This window comes from Epinephelus fuscoguttatus, linkage group LG3 (genome assembly GCF_011397635.1).
Source record: "Epinephelus fuscoguttatus linkage group LG3, E.fuscoguttatus.final_Chr_v1".
Lineage (NCBI taxonomy): Eukaryota > Metazoa > Chordata > Actinopteri > Perciformes > Serranidae > Epinephelus > Epinephelus fuscoguttatus.
The window spans coordinates 33,823,919-33,851,508 of record NC_064754.1 but is presented as its reverse complement, the minus strand read 5'-3'; the positions used below and the strand labels follow the sequence as shown (position 1 = coordinate 33,851,508).

General features: G+C 42.9%; 1 protein-coding gene across 1 annotated transcript in view; it reads right to left on the bottom strand.

Moving 5' to 3' along the window:
• Positions 1-1,951: 1,951 nt before the first annotated feature.
• The window catches only part of tusc3 (tumor suppressor candidate 3), a 101,529-nt gene continuing 75,890 nt past the window's right edge, over positions 1,952-27,590 (bottom strand). Inside the window, exons 8-10 of the mRNA XM_049572413.1 lie at positions 24,556-24,630; positions 5,945-6,035; positions 1,952-2,206 (exon numbers count right to left, since the gene is read on the bottom strand). Of these exons, the coding sequence (XP_049428370.1) occupies positions 2,191-2,206; positions 5,945-6,035; positions 24,556-24,630 (182 nt within the window). The 3' untranslated portion in view covers positions 1,952-2,190. The remainder of the gene's footprint in view (positions 2,207-5,944; positions 6,036-24,555; positions 24,631-27,590) is intronic.

The following is a 27,590-nucleotide window of genomic DNA, read 5'->3' as shown; positions in this document are numbered from 1 at the left end:
AGCTGCCCTCTATCTAATATTCACATTGATTTCGCTCCATTTGCCAATAGTTATCCCTCCTTGAAGGTGACATTTGTTCTGCTTATTTCCTCCACAACGTAAAGGCCAACAGTCGAGAGCAAACAGACGGGAAACTCTGCTCTCAGCGCTGACGCTCCAGCGTTTCATTCAAATATACTGAAGTACTTTTTGATTGATGCCTCAACTCAGCCCTTATACAAGCTGAAAACAAAAATGATCTCACTCTGGGCCCATCAATAAGCTGAAGTTGGTGATTACTGTGATTATTTGACTCTCGCTACGTAAAGAAGATATTTACAAGCATAAAGAGGGCAGGTGTTGCTTATCTCTCATTGCTTACTAAGTGGCTATGCTTATTACTTTCTTGCTAAAGACAGTCTTTCTTATTATACTATTTTTCTGCCGATAATAGGAAGGAGCACTTAGTAACCTTTCAGTTACTTCCATTGCCTGCATGTAGCGGCAAATTAAAACACACTATTCAACAAGTCAATAGTCAAATGAACGTAATGGTCCTCAGTAAATTTGCAGTTCCTGGCGACATAGAAAAGAAAAGGAAATGAACAACTGGAAGTGCTGTGCAATTTTAGTACAGTGATAACCTCAGTTTACAGTCTTCAGCTCTATAAACAACTTGTGTTTTGGTAGATCAACTCACACACAATGGTTCACTCTTCCAACAATCTGAAGCAAAAATAGACAAGAATGGGAAGTCTGAGAGGGAATATTTTTATTACATTTGTCAAAACTGGTCCATGTGCAGCACCATTCCTCTGTCTGCCCACGCATAGAGGGCTTACATAAATGGTTTCAATACTCCAGCCCACTCAGTGTTTTAGTGGGCAGTCCACAAGTGAAAAGAATTAGAAATGTATGTATTCTCAAAATGACCTATGCCTCTCACATTCAGCAAGAAAAGTTACAGCACTTGCAGCCCGCCTTCTGTAAACTCCGTTCATGTACTACTATTTTACATTAGTGATTTTTTAAGATCGGTGCCAGTGTGAGAAGTGAATGTTCATTTATTGCAGCAAAAAGTAAACCTGTGGGGACTTTTTTAACAGAGTTTTTGATTAACACTCACATCTTTGGTTTGTGTCCTGTCATACTGGACGACTGGGATTATTTATTTGACCACAATCTTTGCATAAGCTGATCCAAGGGGTTTTAAAAGCCTGACAAACTATAATTTTGTTAGCTGAAAATACAGTATATTTTCACTTGAAAGATGTTAGCAGTGCACATTTTGCAGACACGTTTAATTATAAACATTCTGATATTTCAGGGATGGAGAAAGCGAAAGAACATATTTTGGACCTGGTCCAAGAAAACTGAAAGCAACCACAGAGTCTCCAGACGGTGTGAACAACACACACCGTCTCTGAGAGAGAAAGCCCTCTGACCTGTAACAAATGACTGGATTTATTCCATATGTGTGTATAAATCTGCACACTGTTTGCTGTTTGAGCCATTCATACTTTAGCTTTATCAATTCAAAACTGGTCGCACCATGAAACTGAGTCTGACTGAGCTCAAAGAAGAAGCTGAGGCAGGAATTTACCATCTGGGGATTAGCATCTTTATCTTCGACAGCTGCAAATGTGTTGTCACCAAATATGTGACAAGCACCTGAAAAGATGTCATTTACAGAGATGTTACACCTGGTTAAAAAAGCTTTCCTACTAACTAAACAAGAAACTTAAACTCGTGCCTCTGTGTTCAACTTTTAACCTGCTGCTTCACTTCCTGTCTTCTGATGTCACCTTCACTCTTTGTGACTTCGGTTGTCTCTTAATCTCTCTTCACCTGCAATGGTTTTCATAAATAGGATCCAATATATGAATTAAAAGCAGCATACCACAGTCACAAGTATACCCAGCAACACAGAATATTCAACCACTAAAAGGTATCTAAATAAAAAAGACAAAAATCCAGAGACATGCCAAACACCTTTATTTTCCAGTGTAAGAAGGAATAATTTATTTTCTATTCAGCTTACAGAGTTTATGACAAGAGTTGATAAAAAAACAACACACAAAAAAAGAAACCCCACCATGCACTCTAGACTCAACAGTGAAGCTGCCTCCTCCTCTTCAAGTATCTTCTCGATTCCACTTCTCCTCACCTACTGCCTCTTTGCCATCCTCTGACCTCCTCTTCAGTCTTTTTTCACTTAATAAGGAAGCTGAGAGACAGAGGAGGATTAAAGGGAGTACAGAAGAAAAGGAGAAAAGGGAGAGAAGAAGACAGGGCTATAAATAAAGTGGGTTTTTTGTGTTTGTGGCTTGTGTTGCACAACAACACAATACATTTGAGGATACAAAAAAATTGTATTGTGATTATCTTGTTAGATACTGCAGGTTCAAGAAGTTTCTGGAGGCATTTTTTTGGGCAAAATTGCTGAAATGCTTGCTAAATATGCAGTATGACTTCTGAGATGGCACTGACTGCTTAGTTTTGTTTTAAAAAACAGACCAAATGTTTCTATGTTTTATAGTTTTTTTTTTTTTACAAAGTAACGTGGGGCGGCACGGTGATAAAGTGGTTTGCATTGTCGCCTCACAGCAAGAGGGTTCCTGGTTCAAGCCCTTCTGTGTGGAGCATGTTCCCCCTGTGTCAGCGTGGGTTTGCTCCAGGTGCTCCGGCTTCTTCCCACAGTCCAAAGACATGCAGGTGTCATGGTGCATTGTTCCCGTGGGCTCTGGCAACACTAGTCCCCCAAGCTCGTTTGAGAAGGACTAAATGCACAAACTAGGGATGTAACAATTACTGATATTACGGTAAATCTCGGTTAATTTTTACACGGTAAGAATTACCGTTTATGTTTAAATTAATTGCATTATCGTGGTGGATTATCAGGATATGTAATAACAGCCTCATTCAAATCTCGCGATGCAGGCGCTGCGTGAATACGTAGCATGTGTAAACACAAAGAATGAAAACATGGCGGAAGGTGGTGACAGCAACACTCAGGACATTTTCCCCCCAACTAAACGCACAAAGTCTGAGGTCTGGGCGTACTTTGGGTTTCTGAAGAATGCAGAGGGACAGCTGGTGGAGGACAACTATCCTGTGTGCAGAACATGCAGAAAGAAAGTTGCTGCGAAGGGTAGCAACACTACAAATCTGCTGGCCCATCTCCGTGACCATCATCCACAGCTTTACAGCCAAAGCAAGTTATGCCATGCAAACGTCAGTTATTGTGTGAGGGACTTCGGTTTTACTAAGATTGTCATAATGTGTAACTCTCGACGTATACGGGACATTTGAGCTGTATCTGTCCTGCTAAACGGCGACTAGGTTTTCCGTTTCCGTTTAAGACACTTAGGACCTACTAGCTGAGTAGCTAATAGCCGTATTAGCATCTATGTTGTAAGTGTTTCAAAACGAAACGGAGCTGAAAACACTGAGCGGAGCCGACAGAATATAAACCAACGTAACGTAACGCTAATTGAGATCAACTATGATTGAATGACTGTGATTATGGTTATTGTATGGCGAGCTAGAATCGATATAGACGGCCAGTTATGCTTTCTCGACATAAGCTCAAGGAAACAACATAAAATGCTGCCGTGTTAACCTTTGACCGAGAGCATGCACTCCTTTTCTCATACAGGTAATCCTCTGACTCACATGCACACTTCTAATGTGTGAATTATTCTGTGTAATGATGACCATTGCATTTTGGGTTTTTTTTGGTTTCTTCTGCACATTTGTGATATCTATTCTATATATTGTATGTTTTTTGTTCTACTCTTGCATTGTTTTGTTTTATATATATTTTTCCTCTCGTGCTAATAAATAAATAATTAATATATAAATTGTTTACATATTTTGCTGACTGTTAAAATGCACCAGACAAATAAGCTTTGCTCCTGTAATGTGTTTCCATATTGTGTTAATTTAAAATAAATTTTTCTGTTGCTGTGCCAATCCCTTGCCCCTTTAATGTGAAAGTTTCATTTTAATATAAGATTTTGGCTGTTAACATTTTAGTATGATATGGAAGTTACAAGATTTAGTGAAGTTATTTCAATGTATCTATTTTTTGGACATTTTACAGCGCTTAAAAAAATATTGCAATATTATCGTTTACCGTGATAATTTGGTCACGATAATCGAGATAGCAAATTTTCCATATTGTTACATCCCTAGCACAAACCTGCTATTTTTAAATATCTCATGGAGAGATACTTTCACTGCAGCCTGTTCTATTTTGTTCTGAAAATGTTGGCATGCAGCCTTGTTCTGTGGACGATAAATAAGATGTAGGCTTCCATCTGTGTCACTGGTAATGACGAAATATAGCGAGTGCTGGACGGAGCAGTGAGTGACAACAACCTCGCCCACATTTAAGAGTACTGTTTGCGGTGGAAATGCTAGGGTCTAGGTACCATGTCTGAAGGGCTACTTTTGGTTCCAAAGGTATCATACCCAAAGTGTGTAAAGTGTGGAAAGGGCGCTTATATGTTAGCCCTACAATAGTCTAGCCACCTGTCCAGAGATAAGTCTGTGGATATTCTCATTTATCCAGGTCAATTCCATTCTGGCAACAATTAAATCGTAGGCAACTGGGCTTTGATTTTGTCTAGAAAATCAAAGTCCAGTTGCCTACGATTTAATTGTTGCCAGAACACCTGTCCAGAGTGTACCCTGCCTGTACCCATGTCAGCTGGGATAGGTTCTGGAAAATGAACCAAGCAACGTACAGTCAAAAAACAGATTAACTGCTCTACAAATCACATTTAGCATAAATTTCATCATAATCTTTCTTTTGTATTGTTGTATCAATTAATTAACAGCAGGAAATATATAAAGAAAGTAAAGACATTAGTCAGCTGGTTCCCCTTTCCAATTACTTGCTAGCATAACCTGGAGAATATTTTAGACTCTCTTGTTGACAAGCAAACCTACAATTCAACATGTATAAAGAATAATGTTTCCAATAATAGATCAATGATGAATAAACCTTAAACTGATGTTTTCCTTCACAGACGTCCCTATTTTCTCTTTACAGACTCCTTTTCAGGAAGCCTTTGGGAGTCAGGGGAAACAATTCTGTCGATACAAACTTGTGAAATAAAGCATTACCAGTTTCATACCACAACTAAACTCTCCATCAAAGTCTGCAATTATTGGACTTTAAGCCCCTCCACTGAGCTGGCTTTGATCCTATTTCAAACCACAGGTCACAACAGGGTTCAAGCCCCCATGATAGTAAATGATCTGCCCCGGTGAAGTGCCCCTGACACCATGAATCCTTTTTAGCTCAAGAGGTGACTTTCTGCAGCTGGAGGTGTTGTGGTGTTGGGCTGTAATATCAGCGGCTCCAGAGACGATGTATTGGACTCAGACTCTGGGGACTTGTGGAGTGTTTTCTGGCGCACATTAAATCTTTTTTATGTAGTGGCGACCTTTAGCTCAAAGTGGGACCAAATTGCTGCTGTTCTGGCTCACTAAGCTGAAGGGATTTAGTGTCCAAACACATTCACTATATGATGACCTACTAAAATCATCCATGATAGAGCCATGATTTCTAATATTCAGGGTAAAGAGGAAAACACATGTGAATGTACTATATTGAGTGTGCTGCAACAACAAAGTCACAGACTGCAAATCTCTGTTGAAGTTTTAGCTGTCAGATTAGCTTCTGGAGAAAGAGCCTTGGAGCTGTGGCTTGTACATTTTGGAGGGACTGTTTCCAATCGAACAGCTGTCGTAGGATCAATGAAATAATGGGAATGGATGGATCCTGTTTTGGCCTGGATTTTTGCACTGTGTCTGCAATAACTTTGCAGCGATTTTATGTCAACTTCAGTGATTTTAAGATTCATTGTATATTGTGTTGGAATAACTGTTGAGTAAGCTGGATGGAACTTGTGTGAGCATCTGTACTGTGGTGCTGCACAGTTGCTATAGTTACCTGTAGGGGTATCCATGGTACTTGGACCTGAAAATGGAGAGCAGGAAGCTGAAGAAAAACACCACCAGGCCAAGGCCGACCAGGCAGATGACTGGAAAAAGACACACACACACAGATATAACCAAAGTTAAAAACAAAGCAGTACATGAAGACATTGTAACATGATCTTCAAACTTAAGTCACTGTAACTACACTTTAGAATTTCCATCTTTTCCCAACTTTTCGCAGGTCCTGCAGACACCCTGATATATGCATAATAATAATTAGACAATGGCCTGTGAGAATATTTGATTCCTGGCTAAAGGCAACCATTTAAATCATTTCACGCACATTATAACCGCTGATGCAACTCTCTGTTTGATCTCCGTTCAAACTGAATGTGCTTGCAGGGTTTAGACATGGTGCACACTGAAAGCATCCTTCCCTCTCCATGTTGTGGTTCAACACACAAACACACACATGTAAGCAGCGACACAGACCTACCTACCACAGCTACATGATGAAAAAAATGAATGTTTGACATTTGCTAAAGTGCTGGCAGAATGGACATTTAAAACATTACCTGAGGCTCTTCATCATGGCAAAGGCTTTTAATATTACCCTTATATTGACAATCCCTCAACCCAGTATGTGCCACTGCCTCTTCCTCATCATCAACTCTGCTGTGCTGCAGAAAATTGTGTTTGAAACTGTTATCATCTTATTTCCTCAGTGGCTATTCTAAAGTGAAATATACATAAGCATGATCTTTAATCTGCAGGGGAATTGTGAGTGTGTGTGTGTGGGCGTATGAGTGTGTGCACACCCCCTCATGTAGCGGCTAATCCTTGAGAGGCACTGTGTTAAATTAAACTGTCACCACCGACTGATATTGTTAATCAGGGATTAGAATGAGGACCTCTCCAGGGGCCTCATTTATAAAACTGTGCGTGGAATTCACGTCAGAAGGTGCTAACGTACACAACACTAAAGTGTATATGCCACAAAATATTCAGATTCATAACACAGCGCGTTTGCAAATTTCCTGTAATAAATAACAATCAGCTTGAAATTTGGCACATGTGAGCGTGCTTGTTGTCCCATCCTCTTATCACCCATAGTGGCCTTTAACAGTCAGTTATTGAAAGATACTGACTACATGCAGAAAATGATGGTAAAAAAGAAGTTTCTCCCGCTGTGAGCTTAAATTACTTGTTGAGGTACAAGCAAGGAAGAACATATTGTTTGGTTGAACACAGTGTGGGGATTGCAAATGCAAAAAAGGCTTCAGAGTGGCAACAAGTGATGATCCAATGCTGCCAGCTCAGAGGGTTGGACCTTTAGTGAAATAAAAAAAAAAAGTGGTCCGAAATAAAAGTTGAAGCCAAAGGCACATTGCAGTTCACAGACAAAATGCAACAAGTGGGAGCAAGAGGACCCCGAAGCTCAACCTCTTTGATGTACAACTCGCTGCAATAATTGGAACATTTGCAGGCCTTTGTTTAAAAAGTGGGTAAACCCGATTAAGTAATGAAAGTAAACATAAGTAAAAATGAGAGGAACAAATTAGATATGCCTTTTTAGTGGTGCTGCAGCCGAGGAGGAACCGAATGCGCCCAGCCCCAACATTTCCATTGTTCCCCAGTACCCTTCTTCCATTGTCACTCTTGGTCGCCGAGTAAAGTCATGCCGTGCCCATTTGTGTTTCCATTGTCACTTTAGACGCGCTGTGCCACCCCAAGGTGCGCTGGAGATGGACCTTCTCTGGAGTAGGTCCAAAACCCAGGCTGCCAGACCTCAAGTGGGTAGCGGTAACGTCTCGCTGACTGCAGCCAACCCCAACGACCCCCACTGACCCCCATTCTCCTCCACAAAGAAGCCTGTGTGTTGCGAGACTCTCCTCACCTCTGTCTGCAGGAGACCAGAGAGAAAGGTGTCCTTAAAAGTCTCTGTGTGTTCAGCTCTCAGTACTTTTGTAGCTTCTAACTAAATCTCTGTAGTTTCTCTCCTGCGTCCTGTTTTTACTTTACATATCTGCTTTATTTTACTTTTTCATATCTGCTATCAGCCATATTAAAAGTTGTGTGAAGTTGCTACTCAAAAACAACATCTCCTTATTTTGCTGCTTCACAATGAAAGTTTACACATAGCAAAATAATAGGGAACTTTTATTGCGAAGAATCTATAGGAAATTAAATCTAATAAAAGTCTAATAATAAGGCAGGGAAGAGGAGTAAAAGCAGAAACAGTCATAGTGAGACGTTGATGAAGAGCTGCAGACAACAGGCTCTTACTGCACCTCTGCAAACAGCTCACCTCCAACAGGTAAACCTGCCATGCTGTGGAAAACACATGCAACAAAGATAACAGGGGACTTTAGCCATAGATCAGCCTGCTGCTTTTAAACGTCATCACTCAAGACAAGCCATCATCAGTTTAAGACACACCTTCAAGAGGGTAGCCCTGTTGTAGTGGAAATGTAAATCCCTGCTGTGCTGGGCTGATGGCCCAAACCAAACCAAACCAAGCCAAGCCAAGCCAAGCCCATGACTGTTGAAAAGGGGCATGTCATAACCCTCCAGTGGCTGTGACAGATGCAGACCTACAACCTTTGAGACACCATCAAGTCAATCTGTGAGATAGCTGAAATGAGACTAGACATTGAGTTACCTGTGTGTGAAATGTGCAATAAAAATAAAATTGACTTGTTCTGTGTAAAATTAGCTGTGCATTAAGAGAAATTAATAAATAGTTTTATTTTTATCCATACCTTGTGTTTTTATGACACATCACATCAATGTGCTGCTGCACAGGAGCGGCATTCGGCTCAAATTAATTCATTATTTATAAAAAAATCAATTTCATAACAGTGTTGGTATAAGATTAAATTTAAATTCAAATTCATTTTGTACAATTATATCATTTTCATACAGTTAGTCGAGTATCATTCCTCTGCTGTGTTTCATTTCTTCAGTTCATGTGCGTACGCATCGGTCAGAGTTACTGTAGAGGTCAAGCTTAATTTTTATTCATCCCAAAGTCTGCTTAGAAAATAGTGTTGTCACGATACCAAAATCTTTGTTTCGGTACCAATACCAATATGAATTTCAATACTTTTCAATACTCTTCAGTACTTTTCCTAAGGAAAATTCTTTTTGGATACAAACCTTTAGAACAATAAATAGTAGGGGTGTAACGGTACCAAAAAAATCATGGTTCGGTCAGTACCTCGGTACGGACGTCACGGTTTGGTAACTCAAATGTCCCACCAAGTTTGTGTTGTCTTGTGATGTCTCCCTTTGCGAGGCAGACTTTCTCTTGTCTTTTTTCACATGCGCCAGCTGCGAATGTTGATAAAGGTGTTGTCATACACACCACTTGCGCAATCTGTGCTCCAATAGGAACAAGAAAGGCGTTTGTGTGCATAATTGAGTAAAATAAATTAACTAAATTAATGAATTGAATCAATTTCAAAGTACCGGTATTTTCCAAATGCAGTATAGTACCTTTTGGAATACTCTAGTACTGTGGTACTATTTTAGTACCGGTATACCGTGCAACACTATTAGAAAGTGGTGTACGTCTTCTTTTGTGTCTATGCAATGTTTATAAATGAGGCTGCTGGAGACTAAATAATAAGATATATACTTGTTCTCACTGTGTGTGTATGTGTGTGTTTAAGTAAGTTTAAGTGAGAGAGGGGGTGAGGAGGCAGTGCGGACCCCCTCTGGGGCCATATGGTAGAAAAATAACTTGATATGTAAATCAGTGTAAAGAGATTTGTAAACTGTGATTCACAGTTGGTATGTGGTGGTATCCTTATGACTGGGTCACACACATTTGACATCTAAACCAATTTCATCCAGCAATTTTGGGGTCTCTATAAATGTCAAATATGCATGTTTTGGTATCATAAGAAAGATAAACGTATCTATCATTTGAACCCATTTCCATTTGACGAACACAGATGTCACTGAGTCTCTCAGAATGGAACCTTTCCCATCCCCTCGCCTGAACTACGATCTCTGTGTTTGCCATGAGCTCTATGAATTAAACAGACAAATAATTCTGACTGTGATATATCCAGCACCATAAAAGCCAATGTCATATCAGGAAAAACAGAATCGTGTAGTAACATGCTAGAGAGAGGTGTTTTGGGGCCTTAGAATTTTAATTTGAACAGTTTCTGTAGTAAATAACAGACATGAATCACACACCCACACACAGACTGATAAAGAATATTACTCTGTTAATATCTCGGTTGTATTTTACAAAATGGGCTGCTATGTCATGGCTCATATTAAATCTATGTTCTGTTATAATACCAGATTGCAAAACCATGTGCACAGGTTGGGAATCTAAGTGCACAGTTAACAAAACAGTTCATTCGGATTACAAATCCAGGGGCTCCGATTACAAATCTGTGCACTCCAATTGTGAATCCAAGGGCACAGTTTACAAATCCGTTCATAGAGATACACACATCAAGTTTACCAAGCTTTTTTCCTACCATGAGACCCCAGAGAGGCTCTGTACGTCGGAACAAAAGGCTTGCAAAATGTATGACAGACTGGAAGTGTAAATTTGTGTGTGCTGTCATTCATTTTCAGGGCCTCAGTGGGTTGCATGTTCTGTGTGTGTTCTCTGATCCACAGTGCATGTGTGCATGACTGCATTTGTTGTCACTGCTCAGTGTCAGCTCCAACATCTCCTTTCTTCTTTCAATTCATACACAACTCATACATTTACAATTCAACATAGGAATCAGTGAACACACACACACACACACACACACACACACAGACACACGCACATATACGCAAACCTCAGGGGCTGTATTGTGCTGTGTGTGTGAGAGGGAGCGACAGCAATTGATGTTATTCAGGTCCTAATGCATCTACCGCAGGCACACACACTTACATACACAAACACACAGGAGGCCCACTCAGCAATCAGTGTATGTGTGTGCAAGCTTCTTCTTCTACTTCTATTCTTGTGAGGACCACAGGACATCAGCCGTGTGGGAAGATTATTTCGAAACACTTTGTCATTCCTCACATTGGATACAATTTTTTGAGAGGTGAGAGGACAGATCTGGGGTTAAATAAAGGTTACAATGATAACTAATTCAACACAGTGACCTGACAAGTATTGTTATACAAACCTGTGTGCATGTGTGTGCATGTGTGTGTGACATTGACTGAGTGACATGATGGAGAGCACTGCATATTTGAGAGGGCGTCTCCAGGGAGTGCCCCTATGGCCCGTGTCCCCTAAGCTGCCACATCTACGTATGTGCCTGCGAGTGCATGAGCGACAGAACGTCTGTGTATCTTCATTAAGTATAGTTGGATGTATTTCCCATAGCTCATCAATTATGACTGAGAGGTATCTTAGTATGCTTCCATGGATAATGACACTCCGGTACACACACGCAGCAAGCATGCTAATGAAAGTGATTTATGACCTTGGCGAAATGACAAGTTGTTTAAGCTGAATGATTTCCCTCAATGACAAAGGTGGTAATCCCTCTTTTGACTGTATGACTTGGCTCAATTTAAATCATGATATATTGGCATGGTAAAAATAAATGTACGTTTTCCCAGCATGAGGGAGCCAATAAACATATCAAGTTAAGCCTATCTCATTAGGAGGACAAATATGAATAGATATTGGGATTCTAAATGGTTCCTCGCAGTTTATTCTTTGATTAGCACCCAGCTTCAGGAGACATTCACTGACTCAGTCTCTGGATGCAACCACCCACAATTGTTTCATTATTTTTATGCCAAACTGGGACAAAAAAGCCTGCAGCCTTTCTTTTATTTGGATTGTTAATGTTCACACTGCCTAATTCCAAGTGAACCAGGGGCTGTAGGTAAATGTTTAATGAAACCTCCGTAACCTGTTTCTTTACCATTTCAACCATTTCTAAGAAAGTCATGAGCATTACACATACTCCCTCTAAATCAGGAGTGTCACACATACGGCCCATGTCAGAGGATCTCATCTGGCCCTTCGAATGACTGTACTTAAAGGGATAGTGCACCCAAAAATGAAAATTCAGCCATTATCTACTCACCTATATGCCGACGGAGGCCCTGGTGAAGTTTTAGAGTGCTCACATCCCTTGCGGAGATCGGCGGGTGGAGCGGCTAGCACACCTAATGGTAGACGGCGCCCCAGACTAACGTCCAAGAACACAAAATTGAATCCACAAAGTATCTCCATACTGGTCATCCATAGTGATCCAAGTGTGCTGTAGCCGTGACATAAAAAGTTGTTTCGAAAAACGTCATATGAACTCTGTTTTTAGCCTCACTGTAGCCTGTAGCTCTGACTGCTTCTCTGTGCTCCACGCTCACGTGTGCACGCCTGCACCAGACCAGCGAAAGCATGAGCTTTGCTCACCCGTGTTTACATCACGTGACACGTGCACCGCAGGGAGAGACAACAGTAACCACAGAGCTAAAAGATAATTTGCACTACGGTCTTTTAGCAAAGGACAGCCCAACATGTCTGAAGACTTTGAAATTGAGTAGGAACAGCATTTCTTTGTTGAGCCGTATTTGTTTGAGCCCGAGTATACGGACGGAACTCAGGCTGCTGGACGAAGCAGCCGCCGCAGCTCATGAGCCTCACCCTCAGCCAGCTGCAGAATACCGGAGTCGAGCACTGGAAACCTGGTGGTGTAGTTGTTTCAAATGCAAAGCAATGCCAACGGATGAGGAAGGTCTTTGCTGCTCAGACTGGGAATTGGCGATACCTGCACTTGACAATCTTGACATCAGTACTGACGAGACTGCTGCTCTTCAGAGACCGTGCATCACCGATCACCCTGAGCGTGCACACGTGAGCGCGGAGCACAGAGAAGCAGTCAGAGCTACAGGCTACAGTGAGGCTAAAAACAGAGCTCATATGACGTTTTTCGAAACAACTTTTTATGTCACGGCTGCAGCACACTTGGATCACTATGGATGACCAGTATGAAGATACTTTGTGGATTCAATTTTGTGTTCTTGGACGTTAGTCTGGGGCGCCGTCTACCATTAGGTGTGCTAGGCGCTCCACCCGCCGATCTCCGCAAGGGATGTGAGCACTCTAAAACTTCACCAGGGCCTCCGTCGGCATATGGGTGAGTAGATAATGGCTGAATTTTCATTTTTGGGTGCACTATCCCTTTAAGAGATGATCGAACCTACGATATTGAGGGGTGGTCTCATCATTACTATACTCTCAGCAACGGCACCGAGGTGCTCCTTAGAGCTGAGACGGTGAAGCAGAGTCAAACGATTTGCCTACAGTTATAGTTGCAAACTATGAAATACATCGCTGGAAAGTTAATAAACATTTCATTTCATTAAATTCCATTTCATTAAATGTGAAATATAATTCTGCCGCTGACAACTGTCATGTCACTCACGCTCATCATATCTGTTAGCTGTGTTAGCGAGGTAGCTACCCAGCTACAGCTAGTACTGACCTGCTGTCAAGCCGGCAGTCACTAAATGCCACTGTCCCTTATAAATTAAAAAGTAAATACCACTAATTTGTGAGGGAAATGTCTTTATTCTTTGATTTTTTTGGTTGCTGGAAATAAAAATTGGAATGATTATTCCTGATGTTGAGGACATGTCTGACAACATACATACACAAACCTCAAGTATTTTTACTGTAACAGTATTTAGAGTAAAAGTCCTATATTTCTACCTCAAAAAAGTTGTTCCATAATTCCTGACAATAACTGAAATGTCTGAGTTCAGGACATTTCACACTACAGCCATCCTGAAAGTGATGTCTACCTGTTATTAGGCTGTATGTGGCCCCTGAACTAAAATGATATATCAGTATTTTCAAGTAGAGCATGTTAATGTGCTTTTGCTCTCTCTTAGAGATGTCCTGACCAATACCTGAACACTGATAGCAAACTGTGTTTATTCCTTGTTTTGCTTTTTTTTTTTTTTTTTTTTTACTGTCACTTCGGTATTTCATTCTCACTTTTTTAAAAAAACAAGTCAACATCCATTTTCTATACCTTGGTTCTTCACGGATCTGTGAGAGGTACAGTGAATCTGCAGTCTCGCAAAATAGGGAAGACAAGTCTTTGCATTTTGAGGTCATGTCCCATAGTTGGCTGGATTTCAATTCTGACTCCTATAAGTTTCTGTTGTCGTGACATCTGGTGCTGCTATACAGCACGCTGGCACTCCACCAGGGAGACATGGTAATTTTTGGGTTGCGGCCTTGCTTTAAAGTTGTCTCTACTGTATTTTGTTCCTTCACAGACCCATCTCACTTTTTCCTGACTCTTCAATTTCCCATTCCCATTCTCTCCTCCCCCTCCTTGATGCTTCACCCCCCTCCACATCCACTGATATTGCATATGTAGTGATTTTGTAACTCCATTTACTAGTTCAGTAACTCCCTTGCTGGGAAACAGTGTATGCGCTGTGATTTCTGGTGCAGATGCCCATGGGAGCAGCAGATAACTTCCCGTAGCTGCACTCAGCAGTATGGAAGCTATATGCCAGGGATTTAACACCCCCCAACCAGTGATTACACTACCATTCAAGCCTAATCCTCTCTCTATTACTGACAGACGACTATTCGCTATGCTGCTTTATAATGCACTTATTTAATTTGTGTGTCCATATGTGCGTGTGCGTGTCAACCAAATGACAGCGGTGTGTGGGATATAAAACTGTTTATTCTATGCAAGCTTGTGTCTGCATATTCTGTGTGCTTTACGTAACAGGTTTCTGTAAGCATTAGTCTGCTTGCGCTGTGGTAACATGTAATCTGCATGATGTGTTTGCTTCAGTTTATTCAAATTAGCAGGTGATGGTTACACAAAGAATGAGGCTAATTTAAAGGAGCTGATAAAATAAAAAATGCACGTTTCTGCAGGAAGGAAAGGAGAGGCTGAGTAAGAGTGAAAGGATGAACAGGGAAATGAAGAGGGAGAGACCTGTTGAAAATCATGAAGCAGAGAGAAAACTGATAAATGAGTCTTCTGTGCTGTACACGTGATGTCTCAGCCTTACACAGGTGACGGTTATCTGAAATCAAATGCATGTGTGTCTGTGTGTATATGTAGATGTCTGGCTGTTCTTGTTCAGTCTGACACTGAGAAACGAGTCTTTAGGTAGTTATAAAGTCATTATCATTTTAATTGCCAAGCTTTAACATCTAAAGGAGAACTCATGGGTAAAGTGGAACAAAAAGTTGATAATCTTTAGATTTGTGTGTGTGTGTGTGTGTGTGTGTGTGTGTGTGGCCTCACAGAGGCAATTGAAAGGCTTCTCGAGTTGCTTTCTCATCACAGCCACCCTAATTAAAATCCACTTGTGTGTAGCTGTGTCTCTGTGTTTGAGGTAATTATCAGTACGAGCCATCTAATATCTAACTCCCCTTCTCATAATCTAGAGATTATGCAAAAACTCTTCTCGGGCAGTAAAAGAAAAGGTTGAAAGCAAGAATGTCATTAGGATGGTTAAGTGACCACCTCCCGTTTGAAGTGATGAACTGTGCTCAACATGTCCAGAGATGACTCATCATGAGGTGTCAGGGACCAGCTGTCATTCAGGAGATGTGTCATCACACACACAAGACAGCACATATCAATGGTCCTACACGTGGCATGTTAAAGCTGGACTCTGTCATTTCCAGTTCTCTGTCTGTCATTTTATATATTAACATCCATGACATGAAGCCACCAGTGACTACACCTAAAAATAAAATGGCATGCTCCCTCAGCTAAACTTTTTCTCACAGTAACTTTGAACCTCTTAGCATTGGAGAGAGTGAATTTTACAGAAACTCCACGACAGCTTTCACATCAATTAATCATCCCCTCTGTGCCCTCCATGCTGTATTTTACATTGTGTGCCACCTGCTCAGACTTTTGAGGAAAGCTGCTTGACTGCATTAAGCAGGGAGCTCGACATGTTACAGTGAAGCATTACCACAACAACACCAAGGGCTACTTGCAGGAAAGTACAAACATCTTCCTCGCTAATGGAGGTAACACAGTTTCTGGAATATCTGTTTTTAATTTTGCAAGGCTACCAGTGACAAAACTATTCATAATTTATTCAGCTGCCTTGGCTGGAACTTTAAACAACATCTCTGCAGTTCAGAGGCCCCGTTATTCTTGATCAACTACGTTGTTGTCGTCGTCGTCCTCCGCTTAGCCGGGTCCGGGTCGCGGGGGCAGCAGCCTCAGCAAAGAAGCCCAGACAGTCCACTTCCGTCAGCTCTTCCGCAGGAACCCCGAGGTGTTCCCAGGCCAGCCGGGTGATGTAATCCCTCTAGCATGTCCTGGGGCGGCCTCGAGGTCTCCTCCCTGTTGGACACGCCCAAAACACCTCCCAAGGGAGGCGTCCGGAAGGCATCCTTACCAGATGCCCGAACCACCTCAACTGGCTCCTCTCGATGTGGAGGAGCAGCGGCTCTACTCCGAGTCCCTCCCGGATGTCTGAGCTCCTCACCCTATCCCTAAGGCTGAGCCCAGCCACCCTGCAGAGGAAACTCATTTCGGCCACTTGTACTCGCGATCTCATTCTTTCGGTCACTACCCAGAGCTCGTGACCCTAGGTGAGGGTTGGAACGTAGATCGACCGGTAAATCCGAGAGCTTCGCTTTTTGGCTAAGCTCCCTCTTCACCACAACGGACCGGTTAAGCACCTGCATCACTGCTGACGCCGCCCCAATCCGCCTGTCAATCTCCTGCTCCATCCTACCCTCACTCGTGAACAAGATCCCGAGATACTTAAACTCCTCCACCTGAGGCAGGACCTCTCCCCCAACCTGGAGTGGGCAATCCACCCTTTTCCGGCTGAGGACCATGGCCTCAGACTTGGAGGTGCTGATTCTCATCCCAGCCGCTTCATACTTGGCTGCGAACTGTCCCTGCAAGAGCTGGAGGTCACTGTTCAATGGAGCTAGGAGGACCACGTCATCCGCAAAAAGCAGGGACGAGATACTCCTGTCACCAAAACTGACACCCTCCACCACTCGGCTGCGCCTAGAAATTCTGTCCATAAAAGTTATGAACAGAACCGGTGACAAAGGGCAGCCCTGGCGGAGTCCAACCCTCACCAGGAACAGGTCCGACTTACTGCCGGCCACGTGAACCAGACTCATGCTCCTTCGGTAAAGGGACTGGTTGGTCCTTAGCAAGGGACCACCAACCCCATACTCCTGGAGCACCCCCCACAGGATGCCCCTGGGGACACGGTCGTAAGCCTTCTCCAAATCCACAAAACACATGTGGACTGGTTGGGCAAACGCCCATGCCCCCTCCAGCACCCTGGCGAGGGTAAAGAGCTGGTCCACGGTTCCGCGTACGGGACGAAAACCACATTGCTCCTCCTCAATCTGAGGTTCAACTATCGACCGGACCCTCTTCTCCAGCACCCTGGATTAGACCTTACCAGGTAGGCTGAGGAGTGTGATCCCCCTGTAGTTGGAACCCACCCTCTGGTCCCCTTTCTTGAAAATGGGGACCACCACCCCGGTCTGCCACTCCAGAGGCACTGCCCCCGATATCCACACAATGTTGCAGAGGCGTGTCAGCCAGGACAGCCCTACAACAACCAGAGCCTTGAGATATCCAGGACGAATCTCATCCACCCCCGGGGGCTCTGCCGCCTCGGAGTTGTTTAACTACCTCAGCAACTTCTGCCCCAGAAATTGGACGACTCACCCCCGAGACCCCCGTCTCTGCTTCCTCACTGGAATACGTGTTGGTGGGATTGAGGAGCTCCCAAAAGTATACCTTCCACCGCCCGGCAATGTCCCCAGTTGACGTCAGCAGCTCCCTGCCCCCACTGTAAACAGTGTGAGCAAGTTGCCGCCTTCCCCCCCTGAGGTGCCGGACGGTTTGCCAGAACCTCTTTGGAGCCGATCGATAGTCTTCCTCCATGGCCTCACCGAACTCCTCCCGCGCCTGAGTTTTTGCCTCCACGACTGCTGCCGCTGCGCTCCGCTTGGCCTGCCGGTACCCATCAGCTGCTTCCGGAGTCCCACAGACCAACCATGCCTTGTAGGCCTCCTTCTTCAGCCTGACAGCCCCAGCAGCCTTGCGGCCACAGCTCGCAACCGCCGCCTCGACAATGGCAGAGCGGAACAAGGCCCATTCAGACTCAATGTCCCCCTCCGCCCTTGGGATGTGGTCGAAGCTCTGCCGGAGGTGGGAGTTGAAGATCATCTGGACAGGTTCTTCCACCAGGCATTCCCAGCAGACCCTCACTGTTTGTTTGGGCCTGCCAGTTCTGCGCGGCGTCTTCCCCTGCCATCTGATCCAACTCACCACCAGGTGGTGATCAGTTGACAGCTCTGCTCCTCTTTTCACCCGAGTGTCCAGAACATATGGCTGCAGGTCAAATGATACGACTACAAAGTCAATCATTGACCTGCGACCCAGGTCCCACTGTCATTGCCCACATGAGCGTTAAAGTCCCCCAGCAGAACAATGGAGTCCCCGGTCGGGGCACTGTCCAGCACCCGTCCCAGGGACTCCAAAAAGGGCGGGTACTCTGAACTGTTGTTCGGAGCGTAAGCGCAGACAACAGTCAGGACCCGTTCCCCGACCTGAAGGCGCAGGGAAGCAACCCTTTCGTCTACCGGGGTAAACCCCAACGTACAGGCAGAGAGTCTGGGGGCTATCAGAAAGCCCACCCTGGCCCTCCGCCTCCCACCCGGAGCAACTCCAGTGAAGGAGAGAGTCCAACCCCCCTGAAGGACCTGGGTTTCAGAGCCGGAAATATGTGTTGAGGTGAGGCCGACTATATCTAGCCGGAAGCGCTCAACCTCCTCCACAAGCTCTGGCTCCTTCCCCGCCAGAGAGGTGACATTCCATGTCCCAAGAGCCAACATCTGTAGCCGAGGATCGGACCGCCAAGGCCCCCGCCTTGGTCTGCTGCCCAATCCACATTGCACCGAACCCCTCTGGATCCCTCTGCTGGTTGTGGGTCTGCAGGGGGATGAGCCCATGTAGCCGGTCCGGGCCTTGCCCGGCCGGACCCCATGGGCGAAGGCCCGGCCACCAGGCGCTCGCCCACGGGCCCCAACCCCAGGCCTGGCTCCAGGGCGGGGCCACGTGTCCCCATTTTTATCCATCATGAAGGGTCTTTTGAACCGTTCTTCGTCTGACCCTTCGCCCAGAACCAATCTGCCATGGGAAACCCTACCAGGGGCAAAATGCCCCCGACAGCATAGCTCCTAGGGTCATTAGGGCACTCAAACTCCTCTACAATGATAAGGTGACGGTTCTCTCGTTTTTTTGGGGTTGGGCTGGTTGAGCTCGGGCACGCAAAGCTGCAGACACATTATGCACCCAGAGACACACTGGCCTAAAAGTTTGATTGTGATCTGAGATTCACCTTCAGTGTAATCAGTGAAGTGCAAATCTACCACCTGCTGTTCCTGTGGCTGATTGTGCATTTTGCTGGACTGACTAAGCCTTTGCAAGAGGGTCAGGTTTGCATAGAAAATTCTCCACCCTTTCAAGAGCAGGTGCAAATATGCAGAGCTTTGTAAGAGTGAGTAGGTAAGAGAATATGTGATCAAGATTTTGATTAAAAACAGTAACGAAGGTATGATGTGCAGGTATTCTCAGTTGTGAAAGTTAACCCCAGAGTCAATCTCATTTTTGAAGCTTTGTCTGCTTGCTTTTTCGCCTCACTATATTTGTGTTTTTTTCTGCATCCTGTCCGCTACTTTTGTAGCCTCCTCCTTTGGATGCATGCAGTTTACAGTCTGGCACCTGGTCACTTACTTTTTATAAAGTCCCTACCTCACGCTGTGCCCAGGCACTTCCTGAACATCGAAAAGAAGAGGCAAATAAGAAAATACAGGCAGAGTGCAGGGTTTCTGCAGATAAGTACGACAGCTCTACACTCTACTGGGTCATAAGTGATGACTGAGAGGGGATACTTTTACCTTTCTATACATCATTTTGTAGGAATATTTGTGCACAGTATATTATTAAGAAAGAAAAAGCAGAGATATTGAATTAACAAAATACTTATTTCATGACAAACAAAAATAGGAACGATGTTAATAAAGCTGCAGCTGCACAAGTGGGATTTTACACATTTAATGAGACACTTACACATAAGTATATGACTGCTGGGACTGTGGAAATCTTTGGCGATATCATCCATATTGATTATATTTTCCACCTGCTCTGGTATGTGTACTCAGAAGAGCTAATCTGCAGCCTCTACTGTAGTGGTCCACCACCAGCTGAGATGATTTCTATTTTCAATTCACTCAGAGCATGATTTTGTGTCATTCCATTTATTTAACATTATAACTAAATTCACTTCACTTTATAATTAAAGTAGTTAACTAATGTTTTAAGTATAATGTTCCCAACAGCATTCATTTGGACATAAAACAATTATTTTTTTTTAATTCTGTGAGTAACAGTCACAAATGATCTTTTTATGATTCAGCTAATGTGCAGCCTTAGATAATGTTTCAGAATCTCTTTCCGTCATTAATAAGTGGCATTCTGGTCTCCACTGAGCTGTGCCTTAAAGCTTCCTCGCTTACAAATTGTGAATACATGGTGATTGCATTATTAGTTGTTGCTATGGTTAATCAGCGTCAGAAATAGAGGTCTTACAGGCAGAACACTTCATTGAGGTCCTAAACTGACCACCACCAACAGCAGAGGTTGAGATACAGGTAGCAGAGGCTGCCCTTGATGTTAATACTGCACCACAAAATGAAGAAGAAATCATCTTGGCCATTAGGTCCCTCAAGAACAGAAAAGCCCCAGGACAAGATAACCTGAGAACCTGCAGAACTGTTTAAGGTACAACCAACACTTTCAGCCACACTACTTCAGCCACTCTTTTGACAGCCATATGGGAGGAGAAGAAGATACCTGAGGACTGGTCAAGGGCTGTAATTCTAAAGATTCCCAAGAAGGGTTCCTCGAGCAGCTGGTGTGGAATCACTCTTGACAATTCCAAGCAAAATCTTTGCAAAAGTCATCATGCAAAGAATCTCAGGCATAGTAGACAAACAACTCAAGAAAGAACAAGCAGGTTTCCAGAGAAGACGAAGGTGTGTTGACCAGAGTTTCACCGAGCAACATCATAGAGCAGAGCACAAACAACAGATTGTTCTCATTATCAAGAGTTTTTAGGCAATGATGATGATGCAAAGAACCCCTTCAGATCAACCCAGAGGCACCAGATGGTTACCTTTTTTCCACACTTTAAGATCTCGTCTTTGCAGATGACTTGGCACTGGCCTCCCACATCCATCGCTGCTTAAAAAAAAAAAAAAAAAAAAAATCCCACCTCAGCATCTTCACGCAGCAAATAAGAGTGGAAATCAGTCTCAAGAAAATGGAGTTGATGAAGTTCAACGTATCAAACCTCGCACTGATACAGGTAGATGAAGCAAACCTACCCACAACATAAGAGTCTGTATGTCTTGAAAGCACTCAAGATATGATATGAGGAGAACGCCAACTCAGCAACACAAGACTTTAGACTTTTAGAATGCTAAACAATGTGTGTAAGTCCCCTCAGTACAGCATAAACAGTAAGCTAAAACTGTGCCATAGCTGTGTTCTTTCTACCCTGCTATTTGGCTAAAAATACTGGAGAATGAAAGGGGGTGACCTCTCCAACGTTCCACACAAGGAGCCTCAGAAAACTCTTGCATATGTTCTGGCCCACCATTTCCAACCAACGACCACTTGACTGGTCCAATCAAGAGTGCAAAGACAACATCATCATAAGAGTGTGGTCGAGATGGATTGGACACATCATGTAGAGAGAACAGGATAATATCACAAGAACTGTCTTCCACTGGAAGGTAGGTGTAACGGTGTCCTAACAGCAAGTGAGCATCCCAACCAACAAAACTTACCAGAAATGCTCCCTGCCAATTTACATTCAGCCAGCTGCCAACCTATTTAGGTTTTTGTCGTGATATAATGAGCTACCATATAGATAACTCCTCATTTCAACCCTGCTAATCACTTGTTCCTCTTTAATTGCAGCACTTTCAATGCAAGCGACAGGAGTTATTCGCAAACAGTTGGATATTCCAATAGAAAACAGTGCAATCAAACTGATTAAGTTGCGGACGCCTATTTGCATCAGTTAGGACATGGTGTAAGAGGATCAGACCAAATGAAACCTGCTGTCAAAAAGAATTAAAAGCTCTTAAGCAGAGCTAGGGTACCATCCAAAAATTCATCATACACAGACAGGAGTGAAAAACCTTTGTTGCTGACGTCCATGCCAGTAGGCATAGAGGGCAGTAAGTATAGTAAATTGGGTATTAATTTGAAGCAGACTGTGAGTGCAAATTGGGTTTGATTTACACTCAAAAATGTTTTGGATTTTTTTTCTGCCATTTATTGGATGGATCATAGACAGACCCAGCAGGATTCCCACTGCATTTCTGTGCATGTGGTATTTGAACGGAATACCAACAACTTTGACTCTCACATGTATGTGAAGCAATTAAAACATTTGACCTTTCAGAAAAAATGAGAGTCTGTGCTCTAAATGCAGGAGCAGTCAGTTTGAGAGCTTGCGATAACCAACTTTTAATTGTCTAAAGATTAACTTGAGTAATTACAAGCAAACTTAATCATTTTCTTGATGAGCCAAATCAGGTTCATTTTGATAACGCCACATAAATCTACCTGCTAGTCAAAGTGCATCAACCATCAAGCACTCACCAGGCATATCTAAATTCTGGGGTTGTGTATTCAGAGGCAGTTATGGGGCAGGTGAGGGGTCATCTCAGTGATTAACTGGAAAGTGAAACAAGTGCTTCTCATTTTTGGAGCTGCTCCAGCTAATTGACAGTTATGCAAATAGACGTCACACTAATGAAAGTACCGCGATAATGGTTCATTTACGCATGGTGTGTGTGAGTACGTGCGTCCAGGAGTCTCCCATCTCAACCTTACTCTCCAGTGCTCCTATTATAAATAGAGCACAAGCACCAAGCCCCAAAAACTATCCTCTGTTGCCTTTTCATGGCTAAATGCTTTCCAATTATTTCCATATACATATAAATGCACATTGAAACATTTAGTTTTTCTCTTGATTTACATTTGAAGGTAACCGCTTTAAGAGCACCATACAATATAATAAGGGACTGGCAGGTGTATCTTCCTCGAAGCTGCTGGTCTCAAGAGTTGGTCAAGATTTAGCTTACAATGATTATAGGGTATCATCTAAAACAAAGGTACAAAGGTAGTATGGTTGTTTTTGCATAAAATAATGACCTTTGAAAAAATCTACAGAAATGTCTTTCCAAAAACAATTATCCTACTTACTCTGGGTAACCAACAGACCTCACTCTTAAGAGTTTTCAAAGGGACTATTTCTTTAGTAGGAAATAATCTTGATAGTTGCAATGGCACACCTTTCTGAGTTTTATCTGCTGTTTAATTAGTAAGTAACTGCTTTTAAATAAAATACAAATAACATTAAAGGTAGCCTGTGGAGTGTTTTCTACCTCTAGTAGCACCATGAAGCAGTTTTTCTATAAGTGGGTCCCTGCAGTGTTTGTCTCATGCACATACACGAGGCAGTGAGAAAAAATACTGCTAGCTACTAAACACAGATGTAAACAGTGCAGGTTTCAAGTTTAATAAAAATCGGCCCTGAAAATGTTTTATGAGAAAAGATGTGGTCATCATGTTTGTTAGACCTCCGGTGAGAGCAGAAATAGTAATATTACAACCGAAACAAAGCATGTATGATTTCTGAACAAGTTTGTCTACGCTTGAAGGAACTGGGTCTCATCTTCCGGTGTGCCTACTGTTCCAAAGTCAAGGTGTAAATTACATTGTGCTCAAGAAATGTAATCCCATAAAACACATGTAGCGAGCACAAAGCATAAGAGGAGGTTGAAAAGACCTATTCAGTGTAGCCTGGACTAACAAGTAACAAGAAATGTTGTTTTCCAGTGGTCAAGACCAGTGGCAAGAGGCAAGTAAATTACTGATTATGAAGATGGTGAATGTAAGTCCAATCTTAAAGAAAGAGAATCCTCTCAGTACTCAAGGTAAGTCTGACAGATAAGTCCTCAATGTAAAAAGAATTTTTCTGATGTTAATGTTGCTGTCACAGGATTGCCTTTTCTCAGAGATCAAAGAGGCCAAACAACAGCAGCCAGGTGAAATTCATGTTTATACCTCAGCTTCTGGCTTGCCTCTGGCTATTGGAAACTTTAATTAGTTGACACGTTTATAGCTGAACAATATCTGGGTGAATGGGTTCGTGTAACTCATTAAAATGCTTAACTTTTTATCTTGTTGCATTGTGTTTTTCTCCATTATAAGAACTGATGCTTTAACAGGTTGTGTTTCTTCTATGCAACGTTTAACCTCTCCAGCACTGATGCATCCTCTTGAAAACATGGATTTTCATGCATACACATTCGACAAAGCACCTACCTGGTAGTTACAAGGTGGCTCTAACAACTAATGCCACTCAGCTTGAACACACACACTTTGCTTACACCCCTGACAACTGCTTAACTCAGAACACTCCAAATCTGAGAAACTAGAGTTTGGAAAGGGAAAGAAAAAGACAGTAAGAATGAACAAAAAACTGAAAACAATCTTCAATACTTACTTCTCCTCTTGCCAACGTCTCCCTTGGAGGTGGCAGCCTCATTTAGTAGCACCATCCCCATGGTGATTGCAGCATCTGGGACAAGGTTGTCAAGGAAACAACACACTTGCATACAGGAGGGAGAGAAGCTGAAAGTACATGCTGCCCCAAGAAGAACTGCTGGGCACGCATATGCACTGACAGATGTGCACATATGTGCACAGAGGCACTCAAACAGATAAGCAAGAACATCAGTCACAGGTACTATAACAGCACAACATATATCTTGTATATGAAGATGAACAGCATGACAGCTCCCCAAAGCTAAGCTGTTGTATGTTAGAGTTTTATTTTTTTTTATAAGTTTGGTTATAATTATTTGATGCTAAAAAGATGGTGTGATGTCGTGATTGACAGCTGTGTGTGTCAGAGTCCTCACGATTAATGACACTGCTCACAACTGGGTTACCATTTGTATGGGCCAAAACTTAATACCATGGCTCCAATTCTCAATCACCTCTGCACAGACTCTGGCTCCAAATGCACCTGTGTGCGGGATGTTTTGGCTTAATTTTTGTACAGTGAAAGGAAATGGATGTGTTGTCCATTTTTATATAAAGTCTATGGTATATATATCTAAAAAGGGTGTGGATACAATAGCATAAACAACAATATAAAGCAATCCAGTATAATAGCCCTACAATAAATACTATTTAATAAAAGCTCATAACCATCATGTTTTGCTGAAACTGTGTCAGAGACGAGTTAATCAAACTGTTAATTTTGAGGACCATGGTTTATGGTGTATTGCATTCCATTTAATGCTTTAATAAAAAACTAAAATTAAAACAGGAGAAACTTTGTTGATAGGTCACTCTCCCTTTTTCCTCTTATTCAGAATATACTCTCATAATATGAAAAGGAGAAAAGGTGTTTTCAAATGAAAGTTCATTCATTCATTCATCTTCTAACCGCTTCATCCTCTTGAGGGTCGCGGGGGGGCTGGAGCCTATCCCAGCTGACATCGGGCGAGAGGCAGGGTACCCCCTGGACAGGTCGCCAGACTATCGCAGGGCTGACACATAGAGACAAACAACCATTCTGTTTGTGTAAATAATCTTGTTCAGTTTACAATATATATGTATATATATATATATTTATTTACGTTTATGTTTGTTAATAATTCCTGTTTATTTAACTATATTTGTTAATACTATTGTTTAAATTTCTTATATTTTCATATATCTTTCCTCTCTTGCAAGGAGCACCTGTAACATAAATAATTTCCCCTCAGGGATCAATAAAGTATTTCTGATTCTGATTCACGCTCACATTCACACCTACGGACAATCTAGAGTTATCAATTAACCTAGTCCCCAATCTGCATGTCTTTCAACTGTGGGAGGAAGCCGGAGTGCCCGGAGAGAACCCACGCTGACACGGGGAGAACATGCAAACTCCACACAGAAGGGCTCCCACACACAGGATCGAACCGGCAACCCTCCTGCTGTGAGGCGACAGTGCTAACCACCACACCACCGTGCCGCCCCAAATGAAAGTTGTGTTGTGTTATTTTTGATCACATGGCAACACATGGCAACACAAAACAAACGTCTTTTTTTTTGAAATTCAATCTGCAGTGGTACAGCCTTGCCCTTGGAAGGAAAAAATCACCATGGATTAACACTTCAATGTGTTTTTTTAAAGCCCACACAGTATGGTGGTGGTGAAGTCAACTCTGCAAACACAGTAGACTAACACAGGCACAGAGAGCACATATCAGGGTCACGGCCCTTACTTCTGTAGAAAATTATGCTTTTAAGAAACATAAATTGCAATGCATTACAATAGCACAGAGCTGTAGAAAGAAAAAAAAAAAAGAAAAGAAAAAAAAAATCCTGACTGAAACTTGCGGATGGGGAGATGACAGTTTAATTGCTGCAGCGTGCTGCCAATCAGCCAAGATTTTGTGACAAAAAGTCACTGTGACTGCGTGTAGGTGAGATCTGTTCTGATCTGCTTATTTTGACTCATCTATTACCTGCAAATACTTGTACATTTTTGCAATTGCTATTTCCAGTTGTGATTACTACTGCAGATTCAGTTGACCATGGAGAGGTGGAGGTCATACTTTGAATGTTGGTTTGTGCGTTTGCTTATCTGTTTGGTAGTAATCAGGATTAGGGAAATAAAAAAAACTAATGGCCTGGTTTTTATGGAACTTGGTGGAAGTGTGCGAAATGGGCCAAGGACAAACCAAATAAATTTTAGAGTGGATCCAAATCACTGGGCGGATACACAAATTATTTTTCCACTTTGCTATTTATATCATTCATAGCCTGGGCCAGGACTGCACACGACTCTCACCTCGGACAAGCAAAAATGGAGGTGCCTGACATGAAATAGTGTCGGCTCGCAGTGGAGTGCTAACAACAGCAACAGTGGGGACATAGCTAACAGTGTTATTGGGGGTATAGCTCACAGTCACCAGGTCGACCTTGGAGGTAACCGAAGAGTGGGTGTTACGCTTTGGCAATGAAGCCATCCCGCCAGCTTGGGTTGGGGCGGCGTTATAGCAGTGCTAACAGCGCTAACAGTACTAACAACAGCAACGGCACTGACAGAGCTAACAGTGTACATGGGGGTTAGCTCATAGTCACAGGGGCTAACAGGAGGGTGGGCAGCGACAAGGCTGCATCATTAGTGGTGCTCACAGCCTACAGTGCTTACAACAGCAACTGTGCTGACAGAGCTAATAGTGTGATCATACAACCGTACTCAAACAATCCTGTATGAGTACTGCTCTGCCATGCACACCCAGCCCAGGGTGCAGTGCAGAAAGGCAGTGATAAGCTAGCCAGTGGTGCTGCCAATTTAATGCTCTGAATGTTGTATACCTTCAACATTGTGAGATAAGGCATTTGGCCTTGGTGGAGGTCTGTGCTTCCTGAGTGCCCTGTAGCTTCTTTATGTTTTTGAGGAGTTTTTCCTTGTCTTTGTAAAGACATTCGACTAGGTGGGGAAACACTGCTGGTGTGGGCCCTTTGAGACACTTT